Source organism: Grammomys surdaster, unplaced genomic scaffold (genome assembly GCF_004785775.1).
Source record: "Grammomys surdaster isolate TR1022 unplaced genomic scaffold, NIH_TR_1.0 371, whole genome shotgun sequence".
NCBI lineage: Eukaryota > Metazoa > Chordata > Mammalia > Rodentia > Muridae > Grammomys > Grammomys surdaster.
This window is the reverse complement of record NW_021604790.1, coordinates 6,968,606-6,983,947: the sequence shown is the minus strand read 5'-3', so window position 1 is coordinate 6,983,947 and position 15,342 is coordinate 6,968,606. Positions and strand designations below refer to the sequence as shown.

Sequence of the window (15,342 nt, the reverse complement as noted above, 5' to 3'; positions counted from 1 at the left end):
TCTCCCCTCCCCCTCCCCCTCTCCCTCTCCCTCTCCCTCTCTCCCTCCCTCCCTTCCTTTCTTTTTTTTATAACGCCCTATTCCCCCAAATTTAGCATTTAAACTTGAGTCTCTTAGTCATAAGATGTCGCCTGTTTGCAGTGATTGATTACAGTTACTGAAAGACAGTTGGCCAAACAAAGTTTGCCTCCTTGACACAAATCCTGCTGTCTTATTTTTCTCCTCAGGTGCTGGTGGTTAACTCCCAAGGAGAGGTGTCCCGGCTGAGCACCAAAAAGGAGGTGGTCATGAGAGGGAACATCAACAATTATTTTAAGCTGGGACAAGAGGGGAAGTATCGAGTCTACCACAATCAGTACTCGACCAATTCATTCGCTCTGAATAAGCACCAGCACAGAGAAGACCATGATAAGAGGAGGCACCTTGCACATAAATTCTGTCTCACACCAGCTGGGGAGTTCAAATGGAACGGGTCTGTTCATGGGTCCAAAGTCCTTACTATCTCGACGCTGAGACTCACCATCACCCAGCTAGAGAGCAACATCCCTTCCTCCTTTCTTCACCCCAACTGGGCTTCACACAGGTAGACACTGACGTTAATTTATTGCTTTAAATATGCTAACATGGTAACTACCTGTAAGCTGATTCTTATTGGTGTGCCCTTTAATGTTACTACCAATGAGTTCAGTGACATTGCAGTGGGCAGGAAGCTGGGGATGTGTGTGGGTCAGAGGTACCAGCCAATGGTTACTCACATTCGGATAACTTTAGGGGGTCAGAATTTTATCCCTAGAGTTAAGTGGAGACCAAAGTTAAAGAATATTGAAGGTGGAGGAATTGGGAGGATTGAGTGATGCCTGGTGCTGCTCATGGTGTATAAATCTTAACAACTGAGCGAAGTGATTTCTTCCTTCTGAAACACAGGGCTAATTGGATCAAGGCCGTTCAGATGTGTAGTAAACCCAGAGAGTTTGCATTGGCTCTCGCGATTTTGGAGTGTGCAGTTAAGCCGGTTGTGATGCTGCCAATATGGCGGGAGTCTTTAGGACACACCAGGTGAGTGAACTCTAAGCCTTGGGGATGGTGGTTATTGGATACTTCTGAAATGCTAGATCACTAATAATCAAGGCAAAGCCTGAGAGTTGACAGTAAAGACTGTCTCTTCCTGTTCTATAGTAATTCATAGGCCCCTACAAACGTGAGGTATACATAAACTCATGCAGGCTCTCACATCTACACATTAGATAGTAAATAGTCATTTTTAAATGGGTATTAAATTGAGGTATACATACCTTTAATTTCATCTTTATGTAGTAGAGGTTGGACAATTAAGTTTGAGGCCAGCCTGAGCTACGTATAGCTACATATACATAAACCTTGTCTCAACAAATATGACAACATATTTGAAGTTGCTAAAACACCTCCTAGTCTGAAGAAGCAGAGAAGGTGTCCTCAGGAGTCCCTACGTTGGCCTGGCACCCGTGGAAGCTCAGCCGTGCAGCACCTTGTCATTAGCAAAAGGGAACCTGTTTCAGGGACGAGATCTCAAATTGATCTAGATTTTAAAAACTGAATGAGGGAGCTGGAGAGATGGCTCAGTGGTTGAGCACTGGCTGCTCTTCCAGAGGTCCTGAGTTCAATTCCCAGCAACCACATGGTGGCTCACAACTACAACAATGGGATCTGATGCCCTCTTAAGGTGTGTCTGAGGACGGTGACAGTGTGCTCATATAAATTAAATAAATAATTTCTTTAAAAAAATACCAGAATAAACACAAAATGCTAATAGAAGGTAAAGTGTGAATTAATTTATATTTTGTTCTGATACTTTACTTTTAAACAGATCTAAAACCCAGGTGCCATAGAGAAGGAAATTGGACATATGTATTTAAAATTCTGAGTGGAAAACCATTATTGTAATCAAACTCAAAAGAGAGATGGCAAGCTAAGGGAAAACATTTGCATCACAAATGGAAACTTTCCTCAACTGGCAAAGGGAAAGGACCAATAGTCCAATATAAGTGAGAGGAAGGGCCCAGACAGGCGTTGTCCAGGAGATAGGTGCGAAAGGCTGTCTGGCAGACAGACAGTGGTGGCTTCTTTCCTTAGAGATCAGTGGGACCATATTGTTCCCTCCCAGTTTGGCTAGCAATATGGAAGTGTGATACTCAAGTTCAAAGAAGGTATGAGGCAGGAGGTTGGCCTTGTGGTTACTGGCTCCTCTGCACTGCATGAAAGCTCTCTAGGTCTCTGAATTTTCTGGGTAAAAGTCATGTCTTGAGTTGATTGTGCTACATCAGTTCTGTCTATAGTGGGTCCTCGTGGACCCTAAATGTTGGCTTGTTTATGGGTCTTTACAAGAATAAAGCACTAGTGTTTCCTTGGTGAGGTTCTTGGAAAGGTACCTCTTTTTGTTTTATGCTTTGATCTCTCAGGGATGATCCATCTGCTTGTTTCTGTCTGTTGGGAGCGTCTTGGGTGTAGTGTTGTAACTAAGCACTCTCTGGTTTTCTTCCTAATTTTCATTTTTCGTATCTTTTTGTTTATTTTTCAAAATTAAATGTGATTAGTTTTTTTTTAATCTGTATATTCTCAGGTTACATAGGATGACATCAATTGAAAGGGAAGAAAAGGAGAAAGTTAAAAAAAAGGAGAAAAAACAAGAGGAGGAGGAGACGATGCAGCAGGCCACATGGGTAAAATACACATTTCCAGTGAAGCACCAGGTAACTGTCCCTGTGCGTGGCCACGCCACACATGGTCCCTCTGCTCTGCCTTGTCATGATCTTGAATTAATGAGGTGGTATGAACACATGCAAGCATAGGTTTCTCAGAGTTTGAGACCAATTTGTTGAAATTAGTAATAAAAATAAAAACATTGTTAAGTTTAATAGGAGTGTTCTTTCACAATAGATTGCTACTAAAAATATAATTATCTGATAAATTTATTTAATTTGTACAAATCTTTTATTATAATTTTATTTATGTGAAGGTGTATGTGTGTGTGAGGGAGGGAGATATTGGGCACGTTCGAGAGCGCACACACACAGACACACAGACACACACACACACACCCATCACAGGCCACAGCGTTATTCGTAGGACTTGGTCTTCCTGCTTCCACCGTGCAGGTCAGCATGTTGTCCTGTTGTCCTCCTCCACTCTGTGTCTCTCTGGCCAGTGTGCCTGCTCCTTAGCTTGTGTTTGACAGACATGTCTCATACTCCGTGCATTTGTTTAACCGCTGTACATCATTCTGACCAGGTTTGGAAACAGAAAGGCGAGGAGTACAGAGTGACAGGGTACGGCGGCTGGAGCTGGATAAGTAAGACACACGTTTACAGGTTTCTTCCCAAGTTACCGGGCAATACGAATGTAAACTACAGAAAGCCCTTGGAAGGAGGTTAGTAATCAACTGTTTTAATATATACAGCTAATACGCAGTCTTTAATGTTTCCAATCCTGATGGTTTGGGGGGTTTTTGTTTGTCTTTGTTTTTTCAAAACAGTTTCTCTGTGTAACCCTGGCTGTCCTAAAACTTTCTCTGTAGACCAGGCTGGCCTCAAACTCACAGAGATCCACCTGTCTCTGCCTCCCCAGTGCTGGCATTAAAGATGGGTACCACCATCACCCAGTGAGATATTTATTTATTTTTAATAAAACCACTTCTTAAGATTTAATAGTACATTGATCTTATTTTACATAAATGTATTCTTATGAGGTGGAAAATTACTGTTTTGGTTCACTAGTTAGATGTTCTAATATTTTTAAATTTAAGATTTTTACAAATATTTTATGTATATGTTTATGTGTATTTTATGTTTTTTGCCTTCATATATATATGTGCACCTCACGTTCATACCTGGTACCCACAGAGACCAGAAAAGGAACATTGAGTCGCCTGTTCTTGGAGTTAGAAAGGACTTTTATCCACTCTTATGAGTGTTGGGAACTGAACCCAGGTCCTCTGTAAAACCCACAGGTGCTCTTAACCAGCTGAGTCAGTTCTCCATCCCCAGGAACTCTAAAGATTTTTCAACTACCTTTATTTATAAGGCTTTCATAGATAAGATTTTAGTTAAAGATGAGAGAAAATAATTTTAAATAATATTCCATTGTGTAATTACAATATTATTTTCAAAATACTAGTAGTGGTGGCTCAGAGGGTAAGAGCACTTGTGGAAACCATAGATATGTATACAGACACAGAAATTTAAAAATCTTGAGTGGGGGCGCCCTACCTTGGCTCAGGAACACAGCAGGGCCCTGGGGTGGGACTCCTGGATTCCTTTCAGAAGAGCTGCATCAAGAGAAGGGGATTTGGCCTTTCACAGAAGAGAGGACTACCCACTCCCATCCTTCCCCTTTCTCAAAAGAAAACAGTCGGAAACCAAAAATAAAAAATAAAAAATAAAAAAACTTTTAAAAAATTCTAATATTAAGAATATCTGTGGCCATACATGTGATTCTTTTTTAGCCAAAAATAATATGGATGAAAATAAAGATGAGTCAGATAAAAGAAAAAGTCCACGAAGTCCAAAGAAAATGAAGACAGAATGTGATTCTGAGAAAGGTGAGGTGAAAGATACAGACTCCACATCTGGAGCCACTGCAGGCGCAATGGAGCTGTCTAAGGCGCCTGAGACGAAGGACCAAGGTAAGCAGGAGTGGGAGGCAGGGGCAATGAGGTTTCCCATTGGCAAGCAACGCATCCTCTCAGACCAGTGCACCTCACCCTACCAAGCTGCAAGCCCTGTAGATATTCACAGACTAATGGCAGCATTTCCATCATGCTGAAGGAAGTTGTTTTCTGATCCCTCCCCATTGGTCTGTCTGTTTGTCAGTTTGTCTGAGACATTTCAGTTCAGTGCAGTTAGGCAGTCTGTTGTCTTCATTCATCCAGCACAATGGTTTCATGGCTCATCCACGTCATAGTGTATTCCAAAGAGTGTTGGTGGGCTGCAATCCATCTGTCCAGTCATTGAACAGTGAATAATTCAGTTTTACTTCTTTTTAGCTGTTATGAGCATTAATACTAAGTTTTTAGGGTGTGTGTATGAGTGTGTGTGTGTGTGTGTGTGTGCACACGCGTGTGTGCATAACTCTGAATGGCCTGGACCTCACTGTGTAGACCAGCCTGGCCTGGCACCTACTGCTTGTGCCTCTTGAATACTGGGATGGTGGTGCCACCGTGACCAGTATCTTCTGCATGTTATAAAAGCATTCAGTTTGTTTGTCTTGTGGGTTCCAGAGATCAAACTCAGAGCCTCATACGCTGGACAGCTCTGAGGACAGATTTTCTCTGGAGAAACAGATTTTCACTTTTCAGTGCTACAGCAAAGCATGGAACTGCTAGATCTTGCAGGAACATCATCGTATTTAAGCTTTTGAGAAACTTTAGGGCCAGTGAGATATAGAAATAAAAATGGTTTAAACTTTTTTTTTTTTAAACACATAAGCAAACTAGAGAGATGGCACAGAGGATAATGTGATTGATATTTAAATATGAAGACTAGGAGTTTGTATTCCCAGAATGCATGTATATTCTGCTTGGGCTTTGGTGGCCCGCCTGTAGTTCCAGCCTTGCTAGCTAGAGTAGCTAGCTATATTAGTGAGCTCTGGGCTCAACTGAGACACCTAGTCCCGATGATAAGATAGAGACAAGTCGTTTGTTCGTTCGTTTGTTTAGATTTATTTGCAGCCCAGGATGTCAAACTCATGCTGCTCCTGCTTCTGCTTCCCCAGTGTGGGTGATGCACCTCAAGGTCAGCACAGTTGATAACTGACTGCACCTGTAGGCATAGTGTGCTCAGGAGCCTACCATAGGCTGTCCGTTCTCACTATAGAATCCTATCAGTTTAGGAACCAAAACCCAGAGTCATCCAGTATTTAAAATGTATCTATATTTTAGCCACATTTAAAGTTTAGCAGTGTCTATGAAATAAGTAGGAAAATAACAAAAAGTAGATGCTTCTGGAAATAAAAATAGTCTTCATGAATTCCCCATTTCAGAGTAAAAATTACATTTTTATCAATGTCTTTAATTCACAGATATAAAAGAACTTTTAGATTCTGATAATGAGAAATCCTTCAAGGAAGAACCAATGGAGATTGATGATAACATGAAAACAGAGTCACATATGAATAGTCTGGACAGTGCTCAGGTAGATGTGGTCAATGTCAGTGAGGGCTTCCATCTAAGGACTAGTTATAAAAAGAAAACAAAATCCTCTAAGCTGGATGGGCTTCTGGAACGGAGGATTCGACAATTTACACTGGAAGAGAAACAGCGCCTTGAGAAGTTAAAGCTGGAGAGTGGGATGAAGGGGACAGGCAAGCCCCCCACAGGAGCTGTGAAGAGCTCTTCTGAGTCTCCAGTATCCACAAAAGCAAATGAAGGACATCAGGGCGACCTGCTTAGACAGGAACAAAGCCCCAGTCCAAGTCAGGCTAGCACTGCAGACTTGGGGCCAGGGGACTCACAAAGTGATCCCCTAGTTCTTGGCACCAGTTCTCCTAGTCTCTGCATGCACAGACCTGACCCAAAAGATCAAGTATTAGATGATGTCTCCATTCACAGCCCAGGGCCAAACCGTCAGAGGCAGAACTCTGTTGAAAGCGACCTCGATGCCAGTAAGGGACTGGAACTAAGTCAGACTAAAACTAAAGTGACTGACTCTTTCATTGATGACTCTAAACCAACCAGTGCAGACGATGTTGGCACTTTGATCTGTAAGAGCAAGAAGCTGCTCCCACAGGACGATAGTAGCAGTGTCGTGACTTCTTCCAAGAGTACTTCACCTGCTTCAGTACCTAAAAGTCCCCGTGACAGAGATGCCTGGGCCTTCCCAAAAGCAATGGACTTTGATGGGAGACTAGGTGGTGACTCTAAATGTAGTAGCACTTTGGAAAATAGCTCTGATACTATGTCTCTTCGGGATAGCAGTGAAGAAGATATGGTTGTTCAGAATAGCAATGAAGCCACCTCTAAACGGTTTATAACTCCAGACCAAGATGTGGAAAGTGTGGAGCCAACAAAATGTCAGTTAATTTCTAAGGCCACTGAAAATTGTGAAGACAAACTACAGGGTAAGGTAACTGAAGCAAATGGTAAGAAACTGGGCCAGCATCAAAAGTCAGAGGAGAGAGCGTTTAACAGATGTACTGACCAAGGCAGCCTAAGACACAGCATTGACAGAAAGAACAGTGAAACTCGAGAGTCTGAAAAGAAAGGACAGAAAACAAATAAATTTCAAATAAATGGCAAAGATAGTAAAGCTAAGGGGTATCCGAAGGGTCTGGGCATGAAGGATGGCTCTGATAGTAAAGTTTTGAGTGGTACTGTTGAACCAAAGGTCAATAATATCAATAAAGTCATCCCTGGAAATATCAAGTCGCTGGCTGGGAAGGAACCTGCTGTGAAGCCGTTCATCAACGGAGACGTCATTATGGAGGAGTTCAGTGAACAAAACACTTCAGACACCAACTCGTACTCACTGAGTTCTTCAGATGCCAAAGGTAATCACCAAGATGGCCTCCATACCCTACCATTCACCAAAGAGTCTGCCAGTACCCAGGTAATCATCCCCCCAGCCCCTTGTCCAGATCGGAACCCACTTAATCAGGTAGAAGATATGGAAACTGAAAGTCCAGAGGTAAAGAAAGTTGCCCCATCTCCCATTACGACTGGAGAGGACTCTGACTTTAGCAAGGACTTCATGGATGAAAATGGTCTACCTTCCAGCAAAGATGAGAATGTCAATGGAGAATCCCAAAGAAAGACGGTCATCACAGAAGTCACCACAATGACATCCACTGTTGCCACAGAATCAAAAACTGTCATTAAGGTAGCAAAAGGGGACAAGCAAACTGTGGTTTCTTCCACAGAAAATTGTGCCAGATCCACCGTCACAACTACCACTGTGACAAAGCTCTCCACACCCTCCCCAGACAGTGGTGTGGATACCATCTCTGTAAAGGAGCAGAGTAAAACCGTGGTCACCACGACAGTGACGGACTCCCTGACCACTGCAGGAAGCACACTGGTGACATCTATGACAGTGAGCAAAGAATACTCCACAAGAGACAGAGTAAAGCTGATGAAGTTCTCCAGACCCAAGAAGACCCGTTCAGGAACAGCCCTGCCATCCTATAGGAAGTTCGTTACCAAGAGCAGCAAAAAGAGCATATTCGTGTTGCCTAATGATGACTTGAAAAAGCTGGCCAGAAAAGGAGGGATCCGGGAAGTCCCTTACTTTAATTATAATGCAAAACCTGCCTTGGATATATGGCCGTACCCTTCTCCTAGACCAACTTTTGGTATCACGTGGAGGTATGTACTTTAGAATGTTATGGGGGGAGGGGCTTTTTAAGGAGGTTTTGTTTTGTTTTGTTTTGTTTGAAGTAAAAATGAGATGCCAGAAGATAGGGACTCACGTCTGTAACGACCAGGGTTAGTGATGAGCATGAGATACAGAAAGCTGCTAGCTTGGCCAGCGGTGGGACTAAAATTTACCCAGCCACCATGGACTTGCCAAAAATGTAAGGGATTCTTTTAACATGCATGTTCATTTGACTTCCATGAGACCAAAGAAACATGCCAAGCCTGTTTTATAAAGTCTAACTTTCCAGTTACTGCATGCTGTTTGCTCAGAACCATGACAACCACAGATTTGGGTTATCACTTCCTGGGATTCATAAAAACGTGCCTGTAAATTCATAAAGCCCATCATGTCAGATCCTGCTAGTGACATTTATTTGTATGTGTTAGAGTTCTTGGTTATTTGTAACAGAAAGACTATAATTTGCTTAGGAATGTCTTATTTAGAATTCATTTTATTTAGAATGCTCTGGGCCCTCTGTGTTTAGGGAGCAAATGGTAAGTTTATAGTATTGATAGTTGTTAGCCTGTGCTTATTGGTTACTAGGAAGGGGGCCCAAAAGTTTTCTATGGATGGAGTAACTTGCCCGTGACCATAAAGGCCAAGTTTTCCTGACCCCAGTCCAGCACTTCATGTGCTGTTTGCGTTTCACATGTGTGTCCGTGTTCTGTCCCTTTAATGCCTCTGCTCTGTCTTTTCGCCCTTGTTGAGTGGGATGAGCAGAAGCAGTAAGAATCAAAGGCCTGTGGCGGGGCGGTGTTGGCTGCAGTTGGTTTTACGTGATCATTCCAGCAAGTTAGTGAGCATCATCTCTCTCAAGACTTCATTTCAGTGTCTTAATATTTCCAGCCTCTGTTAACATCATCCTTCTTTATGTTCTTTATATTACAGTCCGCTAGCTAGGGTCAGAAAAGACCACAGAACCCAGTGTAAATGCGAGTTTTCCCTAAAGGAGTTCATTCAGTCGAGTGGCCACTCATTGTTTGTGTGAGCACGTTTTTATACCTCATCGTTGGTTTGAAGTAAGATGTCTTCACTCCATGCACATGCACTAGAGACAGCTGAAAAGTACACTTTCTCTGCAGGGCCTGCAATGAAGGATTTGCAGAATCCTGCAGGGAATCAAGGAACTCTTCATTGCAGTTCATGGAATTGTAGGATTGCTCTGCACTTTTCTGCTTTCTTCATTGAGAGCGGTCCCAAAGTGCATCCTTGACAGTCCTGCAGGTAACTTCTTTCCCACTGGAAAAGTTACTGTATACATACAAGTGGCTGAACTAAGTAAGATTCCCCCAGCAGCCGGGGGCTGGCCTTTCTGCTCCTTGTGTTCTGAGGCGAAAGGTAGTTTTGCTGGGCGGCAGTGTTTTCGGAGCCTAGGCACCAGACCCAGTGTGCATGGCTGCAGGATGGTCTCCTTCACTTACAACGCTCCGATTTGTGCTGACACGCATCCTGTCTGTTTGTTTGGTCAGTCTCTCATTTTTTAATGGAAAGAAATACCTTCCTGGTCATTCTTAATTTGTTGAAGTTGAAATAAGTATCTATTACTTCTGATTAATGGAATCATGGTAAAAATGTATGTTATTTTTTATTTTAGGGCACTTAAAAGAACTGTTTAAAAAGCAATTCATGGAAAGTGCATTTTTGTACTAAGCCTTGAATCTCCTGTGTTTACTGCTTATTTATTTATGTATTTATTTATTCACTGAGGGGTAGTTCTCATGTGTATAGCTCTGCAGCCCAGGCTGGTCTCAAACTCCTGCCCTCCCGCCTCTACCTCATAAGCAGTTAAGAAGGCTACACGGATGCCCAGCTGCATGGATGCTGCATAGTTTTGGATGTAATGTTAAAGTTGAGCACGATGGGAAACTTAACACTTGTACAGTAAAAGTGTCTGACCTCTATGCAGACATTTCCCTATACTTGTGTTCTGGCATGACTCTGTAGTACTGTCATTTTGAACTGGCCATTGTTCTCCATAGTGCTGCCATAGGAGTCCTGCTAACATGTCTGTCTATGCTGGGACTATTCTGAGTGAGGGAGGGACCTGCTGACTCCTGCAGGGAGGGGAGGAAAGTGGGCATCACCTGAAGAACACTAAGAGAGCAGGAAGCCTTAGTTTCTAGTTTCCTCTGCTTTTCTTCACAGTGGCATGGCTCGTTCTGACTTCTGCTTTCTTCTCAATGCATCATCGCCATTTGTGCCTACCCCCTTCCCTTTGGCTACAATAACACAGGATGTGGCATGCCAGAAGTGTGTGCTTTTGCACACTTAATTCCTTCTCGTGTATGTGTGTGTGTGTGTGTGTGAGGGTGTGGGTGTGTCCCTTGCCTTCAGTCAGCCAAACACTATGTCATCCAATTACTACGTGCTTTGAGACTACAGCAGACCTACTTGCCTTTCTTACAGCTCTTAGCAGGTAGATTCTAACGTGCATCTTTGTTTCCCAGCTTCCTTCACAGTCTTGACATACTGATGCACTCCATTGTTATTTGTGTGAATGAGTAGTGAATGAATCAGCAGATTAATAATTAGATGTGTTTATCCACTGATATTACCTACATTTTAAAATAGGATTGCTTTGAGGGATATTGATCACTGTTAGGTCTCTGGGTTCTGTCCTCAGTACAGTGTGAGTAAGATGGTCTTATGTGTGAGGCAAGGCAGGCAGAGAGGGGATTTGAAGCTAATTGTTTGACCCTAGAGAACAAGTAGAGGAGGAAGAGAGAAGAAGTGCTTGCTTTTGCTGGGGGGGTGTTGGGGGATGCTACATACCTTTAGTCCCAGCATTGGGGAGGCAGAGGCAGGCAGATCTATGTGAGTTTGAGGCCAGCCTGCTCTACAAATCCAGAACAGTCAGGGCTACACAGAGAAACCATGTCTTGGGGCCGGCGGGGTGGGGGGGGCGGCGCGGGCAGAAGAAAAGAAAAGAAAAACTGTTCTTCTGTCATACCAGACTTTCACAAGACTCTCTGTGGGGTGTGGCCTGAAAGTGACACTTTCTCCCTCCTGGATCGTCCCCACACTGGTCAGCATCTTGCCACTACTTTAAAGGCTCTTTCCAGGATCAAGGATGCATTGGGTGTTAGGCTGAAACAAACATTTCCCCGGGTAGAGTTAGGAATTAGCAGGGGTGCAGCAACCATTTGACTAAAGCTTTACCGTTTCCCGTGTTCGTTTTCTCACATGGTAGTAACAGAGAAACTTCGCCTTTCCCGTGCAGAAGTGGCCCAGGCTTTACTGTCTGCCGGATAGTGGAGGAAATGATTTTCATTATGTAAACTCCCTCTGTACTGCATTCAGCCAGTACGGTCACTTCATGTCGTGTGGAAATGTCCAGAGGGAAATCTGATTATGAAGGCGTTAATAGGGAATTCACAGCTGCCGGCAGCTGTCAGTAGATGTTACAGTGAATTCCGTTTGAGGGTAAAATATTCATTGAAATTGAGTAAATTAATTCTCAGATGCATTTTTAGTGTTAGTTTGAAAAAGAAAAGTATGTTCAGCAACTTTACAGTTTGCTTAAGGAGGAGCACGAGTCCAGGTTCCCTTTTCATCTGAGTAGCTGATGCGGGTCTGGACATTTCTGGTAATAGATTTCTTCCTGGCTCCCAAACTTAGCCAGCATTGGTACATTCATGGTATTTTTGGTACTCATAAGCCGTGATTCGTGTTTGGAAAAGCCACCTTGAACTTGAGAGTTCTGTTCAGCTGGAAAAGGTCTTGCAGAATGTTTTAGTTTTGTTTTACTCTTTGAGAAAATATAAACATTTTCAGATTTTTGTTTTGTTTCAGTAAAAACTATTTCATCATGAAATTTCATCAAGACTCCTATCAAGTTCAGTGACACAGTTACTAAATATTTTTCTCTGTACTTCTCATGCAGATATTTTATAAAATAATATAAAGATCTTTATAAGTTGTTGTCTTATCAGTCTTAAAATAAAATACCATACATATTATTTCTGTGGCATTGGAAATAAGCCTCAATGATTTAAAATTGTTAAAAAAAATAAAAAAAAATAAAATTGTTACATGCACATTATCCTGGGAACTCAAAGGTGTTACTTTAAAGACTGTAATGCCACAGTCCTGCAAGCCATGTTACAAGTACTGAGGTCACAGTCAGTGCCAGAAACATGTCCTTCAGGTTCACAGAGAGGAAGAGAAGAAAGTGTGAAGGACTGTCTGTTTGTATGTAGTTGATCTCGGTTGTTCTTTCAGATATAGACTTCAGACGGTGAAGTCCTTAGCGGGAGTGAGCCTGATGTTACGGTTACTGTGGGCCAGTTTGAGATGGGATGACATGGCAGCCAAGGCTCCTCCAGGAGGAGGGTCTACACGGACAGGTAAGGGTCCTGCACTTTATGTTTATATGACGTGGGCTAAGGATGAAGCTCGGTTGCTGAAGTGCATGCGTGTCCCACTCCTGAGGGACATGTGTTGGGTCCCCAGTGCTGTGTGACCTGGTGATGGTGTTGCATCTTGTAACAGTCACACCGAGGAGCAGGACACAGGAGAACAAAAGGTCCAAGGTAATCCTGACTCAACTAAGATTCAAGGCCAACTTAGATTATAGGCGACTGGGTAGCCAAAAGGATAGCCAGACCCGGCAGCCCAGCTTATAATGCCGTCTACTTATAATACCGTCTGCTTAGGAGGCTGAGGTAAGAAGACCTAAGTAATGACCTACTCAAGGTCATTAATGACTCAAGGCCAGCTAGAGTAACTGTCTCCAAAAAAACAAATAAACCAACCCAAGAAACTAGAAATGGGTCTGGATCTGTGGCTGTAGCACTTGCCCAGCACGTGCAAACTCTGGGGTGGACCCCTAGCAGTGCAATAAGATAAAATCATGTGCTGCTCACTGAATTTATTAAATGTGTGTCTTATTTTATAAAAGTTTACCCTTTCTTAAATTTTCTGGGTTCCATAAAATCAAGGTTAAGGGGCAAGGTTCAGATTCTAAGTGAGTCAGCACACAAACACCCAACTAAATTTTCAAGTGATAGTCGTTATCTAGAGTGGTGAGCCAGATACCCAGAGAGTCCTGGAGCCTCTGGGAGTTACCTTGGGTGGTCTGTCAATTTTTTTTTTTCCTGCTACTTATGCTGAAGCAGAAGGATTGCCACAAATTTGATGCCAGCCTGGGCTTACATATTGAGTTGTAGGCCATCTTGGGCCGTAGAGCGAAACCTTGTATCAAAAGGGGAAGGAATGGTCTGCTTAAGCTGCACAGTGAGAGCCCTAACCTAAAACCAAACAACAGCCCCTGCAGGAAGCCGCTGGGGAACCAGACACTCAGCTACTGTAAGCACACAGTGATCCTAACGGTCCTTTCAGACCTGCATCGTTAAAGAAGTGCCGAATGCCGCATCTTCTAACTTTCCTCATATTTCAGGTGGTTATTAACAGTGTGTAAATCCTGTTCCCATAGAAACATCTGAAACTGAAATCACAACCACAGAGATAATTAAGAGGCGTGATGTGGGTCCTTATGGCATTCGTTCTGAGTATTGTATCAGGAAGATCATTTGCCCCATTGGCGTTCCAGAAGCACCAAAAGGTAAGAAATAGAAGAAAAGGCATCCATCAATCCTGGCCTGTTGGTCGTGTGTGCCGTTAATTGAGGTTTGGCTACCTACCTGACACTACAGCCTGCTCCTATATTAAGGATCATAAAGAACCACCAAGGCAAGAGATTGCTGTGAATCCTAGGCTACCCTGGCCTACAGAGTGAGACTTGTTTCATAAAACAGGCAGGCGAGGGGCTGGAGAGATGGTTCAGCAGTTAAGCGTGCTTATTGCTCTTGCTGAGGACCTAGGTTCAGTTCCCAGCACCCACGTGGTTACTGGCCTTGCTTCCCTGTGAGCCAAGGAAGAACAACTTCAAGTGATCCCTGGAGAGGGGTTCTTGCTAGGAATTTGCTATTCTCTTCTCTTCCCCAGTGTCACACCTAGAAAAATGCCAACATGCTAAATCTTTGACAGAAATTGTATTAGTGTTAGAGTCTCCACAACAAATTGCTCTTAGTCACCTGTGGAGAGAGGATGAGGAACAGAGATCTAGGCAGAGGAAGGTTGTGTGAGGCTCACACGGCCTTTATTTTCCAGCCTTAGTAAGCCATGTCCCAGGAGCTGTGACCACTGTCCTGCTCTCCCGAGCGATCTGATCAGAACACGGCTGCATGGAGCTCAGACATTGTTTGTTTTTCCACTGGTTCTTTTTAAAAATGATTTCGTTATCTTTATTGTATATGTATTGGTGTTTTGCCTGCATGTATGTCTGTGCGAATGTGTCAGATCCCCTGAAACTGAAGTAACAGATAGTTGTGAGCTGCCATGGGGGTGCTGAGAATTGAACCTGAGTCCTCTGGGAGAGCAGCCAGTCAGTGCTCTTAACCACTGAGCCATCTATCTCTCCTGCTGCAGGCACTTTTGGTCCAGATATGCAGTGTAGACCATTTGGCCTGTATGGTATTAAGGATTTGGCACTATCTGACACTTCAAAAGAAAAAGTTTGGCTGGTAGTACCATTCTGGGCTATATAACAGAGCGAGTCTCAAATTAAAAGATGTTGTTTGCCAGCTACCATGCTTCATGAGTTAGATGTCAGAAGAACTCCATAGGAACAATGTTGCTGAAAACATTCTGATTTCTTTCACTAAGAAACACCCACACCTCAGCGGAAAGGCCTTCGATCAAGTGCACTGCGGCCAAAGAGACCAGAGACACCCAAGCAGACGGGTCCTGTTATCATTGAAAGCTGGGTGGCGGAAGAGGAGCTGGAGCTCTGGGAGATCAGGGCTTTTGCTGAGAGGTAACAGTTAACACCTGGCACACTATAGTCTCTGCAGCCCACTCTGATTAGTTTTCCTCTACCGTTTATTTTATGCGCTAGCTCTGGGTGGTTGATTTAAGCCTTGTTTCTAAATTTTAGTGGGTTAGTATTATATATTTG

At 43.2% G+C, this 15,342-nt stretch overlaps 1 protein-coding gene across 13 annotated transcripts in view; it reads left to right on the top strand.

Moving 5' to 3' along the window:
* Bptf (bromodomain PHD finger transcription factor) overlaps positions 1-15,342 on the top strand; it is a 99,565-nt gene that overhangs the window by 51,851 nt on the left and 32,372 nt on the right. For all 13 annotated transcript variants that reach the window (XM_028780662.1, XM_028780660.1, XM_028780658.1 and 10 more), the window contains 9 exons: positions 228-583; positions 925-1,056; positions 2,597-2,726; positions 3,265-3,403; positions 4,478-4,657; positions 6,052-8,332; positions 12,606-12,730; positions 13,819-13,947; positions 15,051-15,201. In XM_028780662.1, the coding sequence (XP_028636495.1) occupies positions 228-583; positions 925-1,056; positions 2,597-2,726; positions 3,265-3,403; positions 4,478-4,657; positions 6,052-8,332; positions 12,606-12,730; positions 13,819-13,947; positions 15,051-15,201 (3,623 nt within the window). The remainder of the gene's footprint in view (positions 1-227; positions 584-924; positions 1,057-2,596; positions 2,727-3,264; positions 3,404-4,477; positions 4,658-6,051; positions 8,333-12,605; positions 12,731-13,818; positions 13,948-15,050; positions 15,202-15,342) is intronic.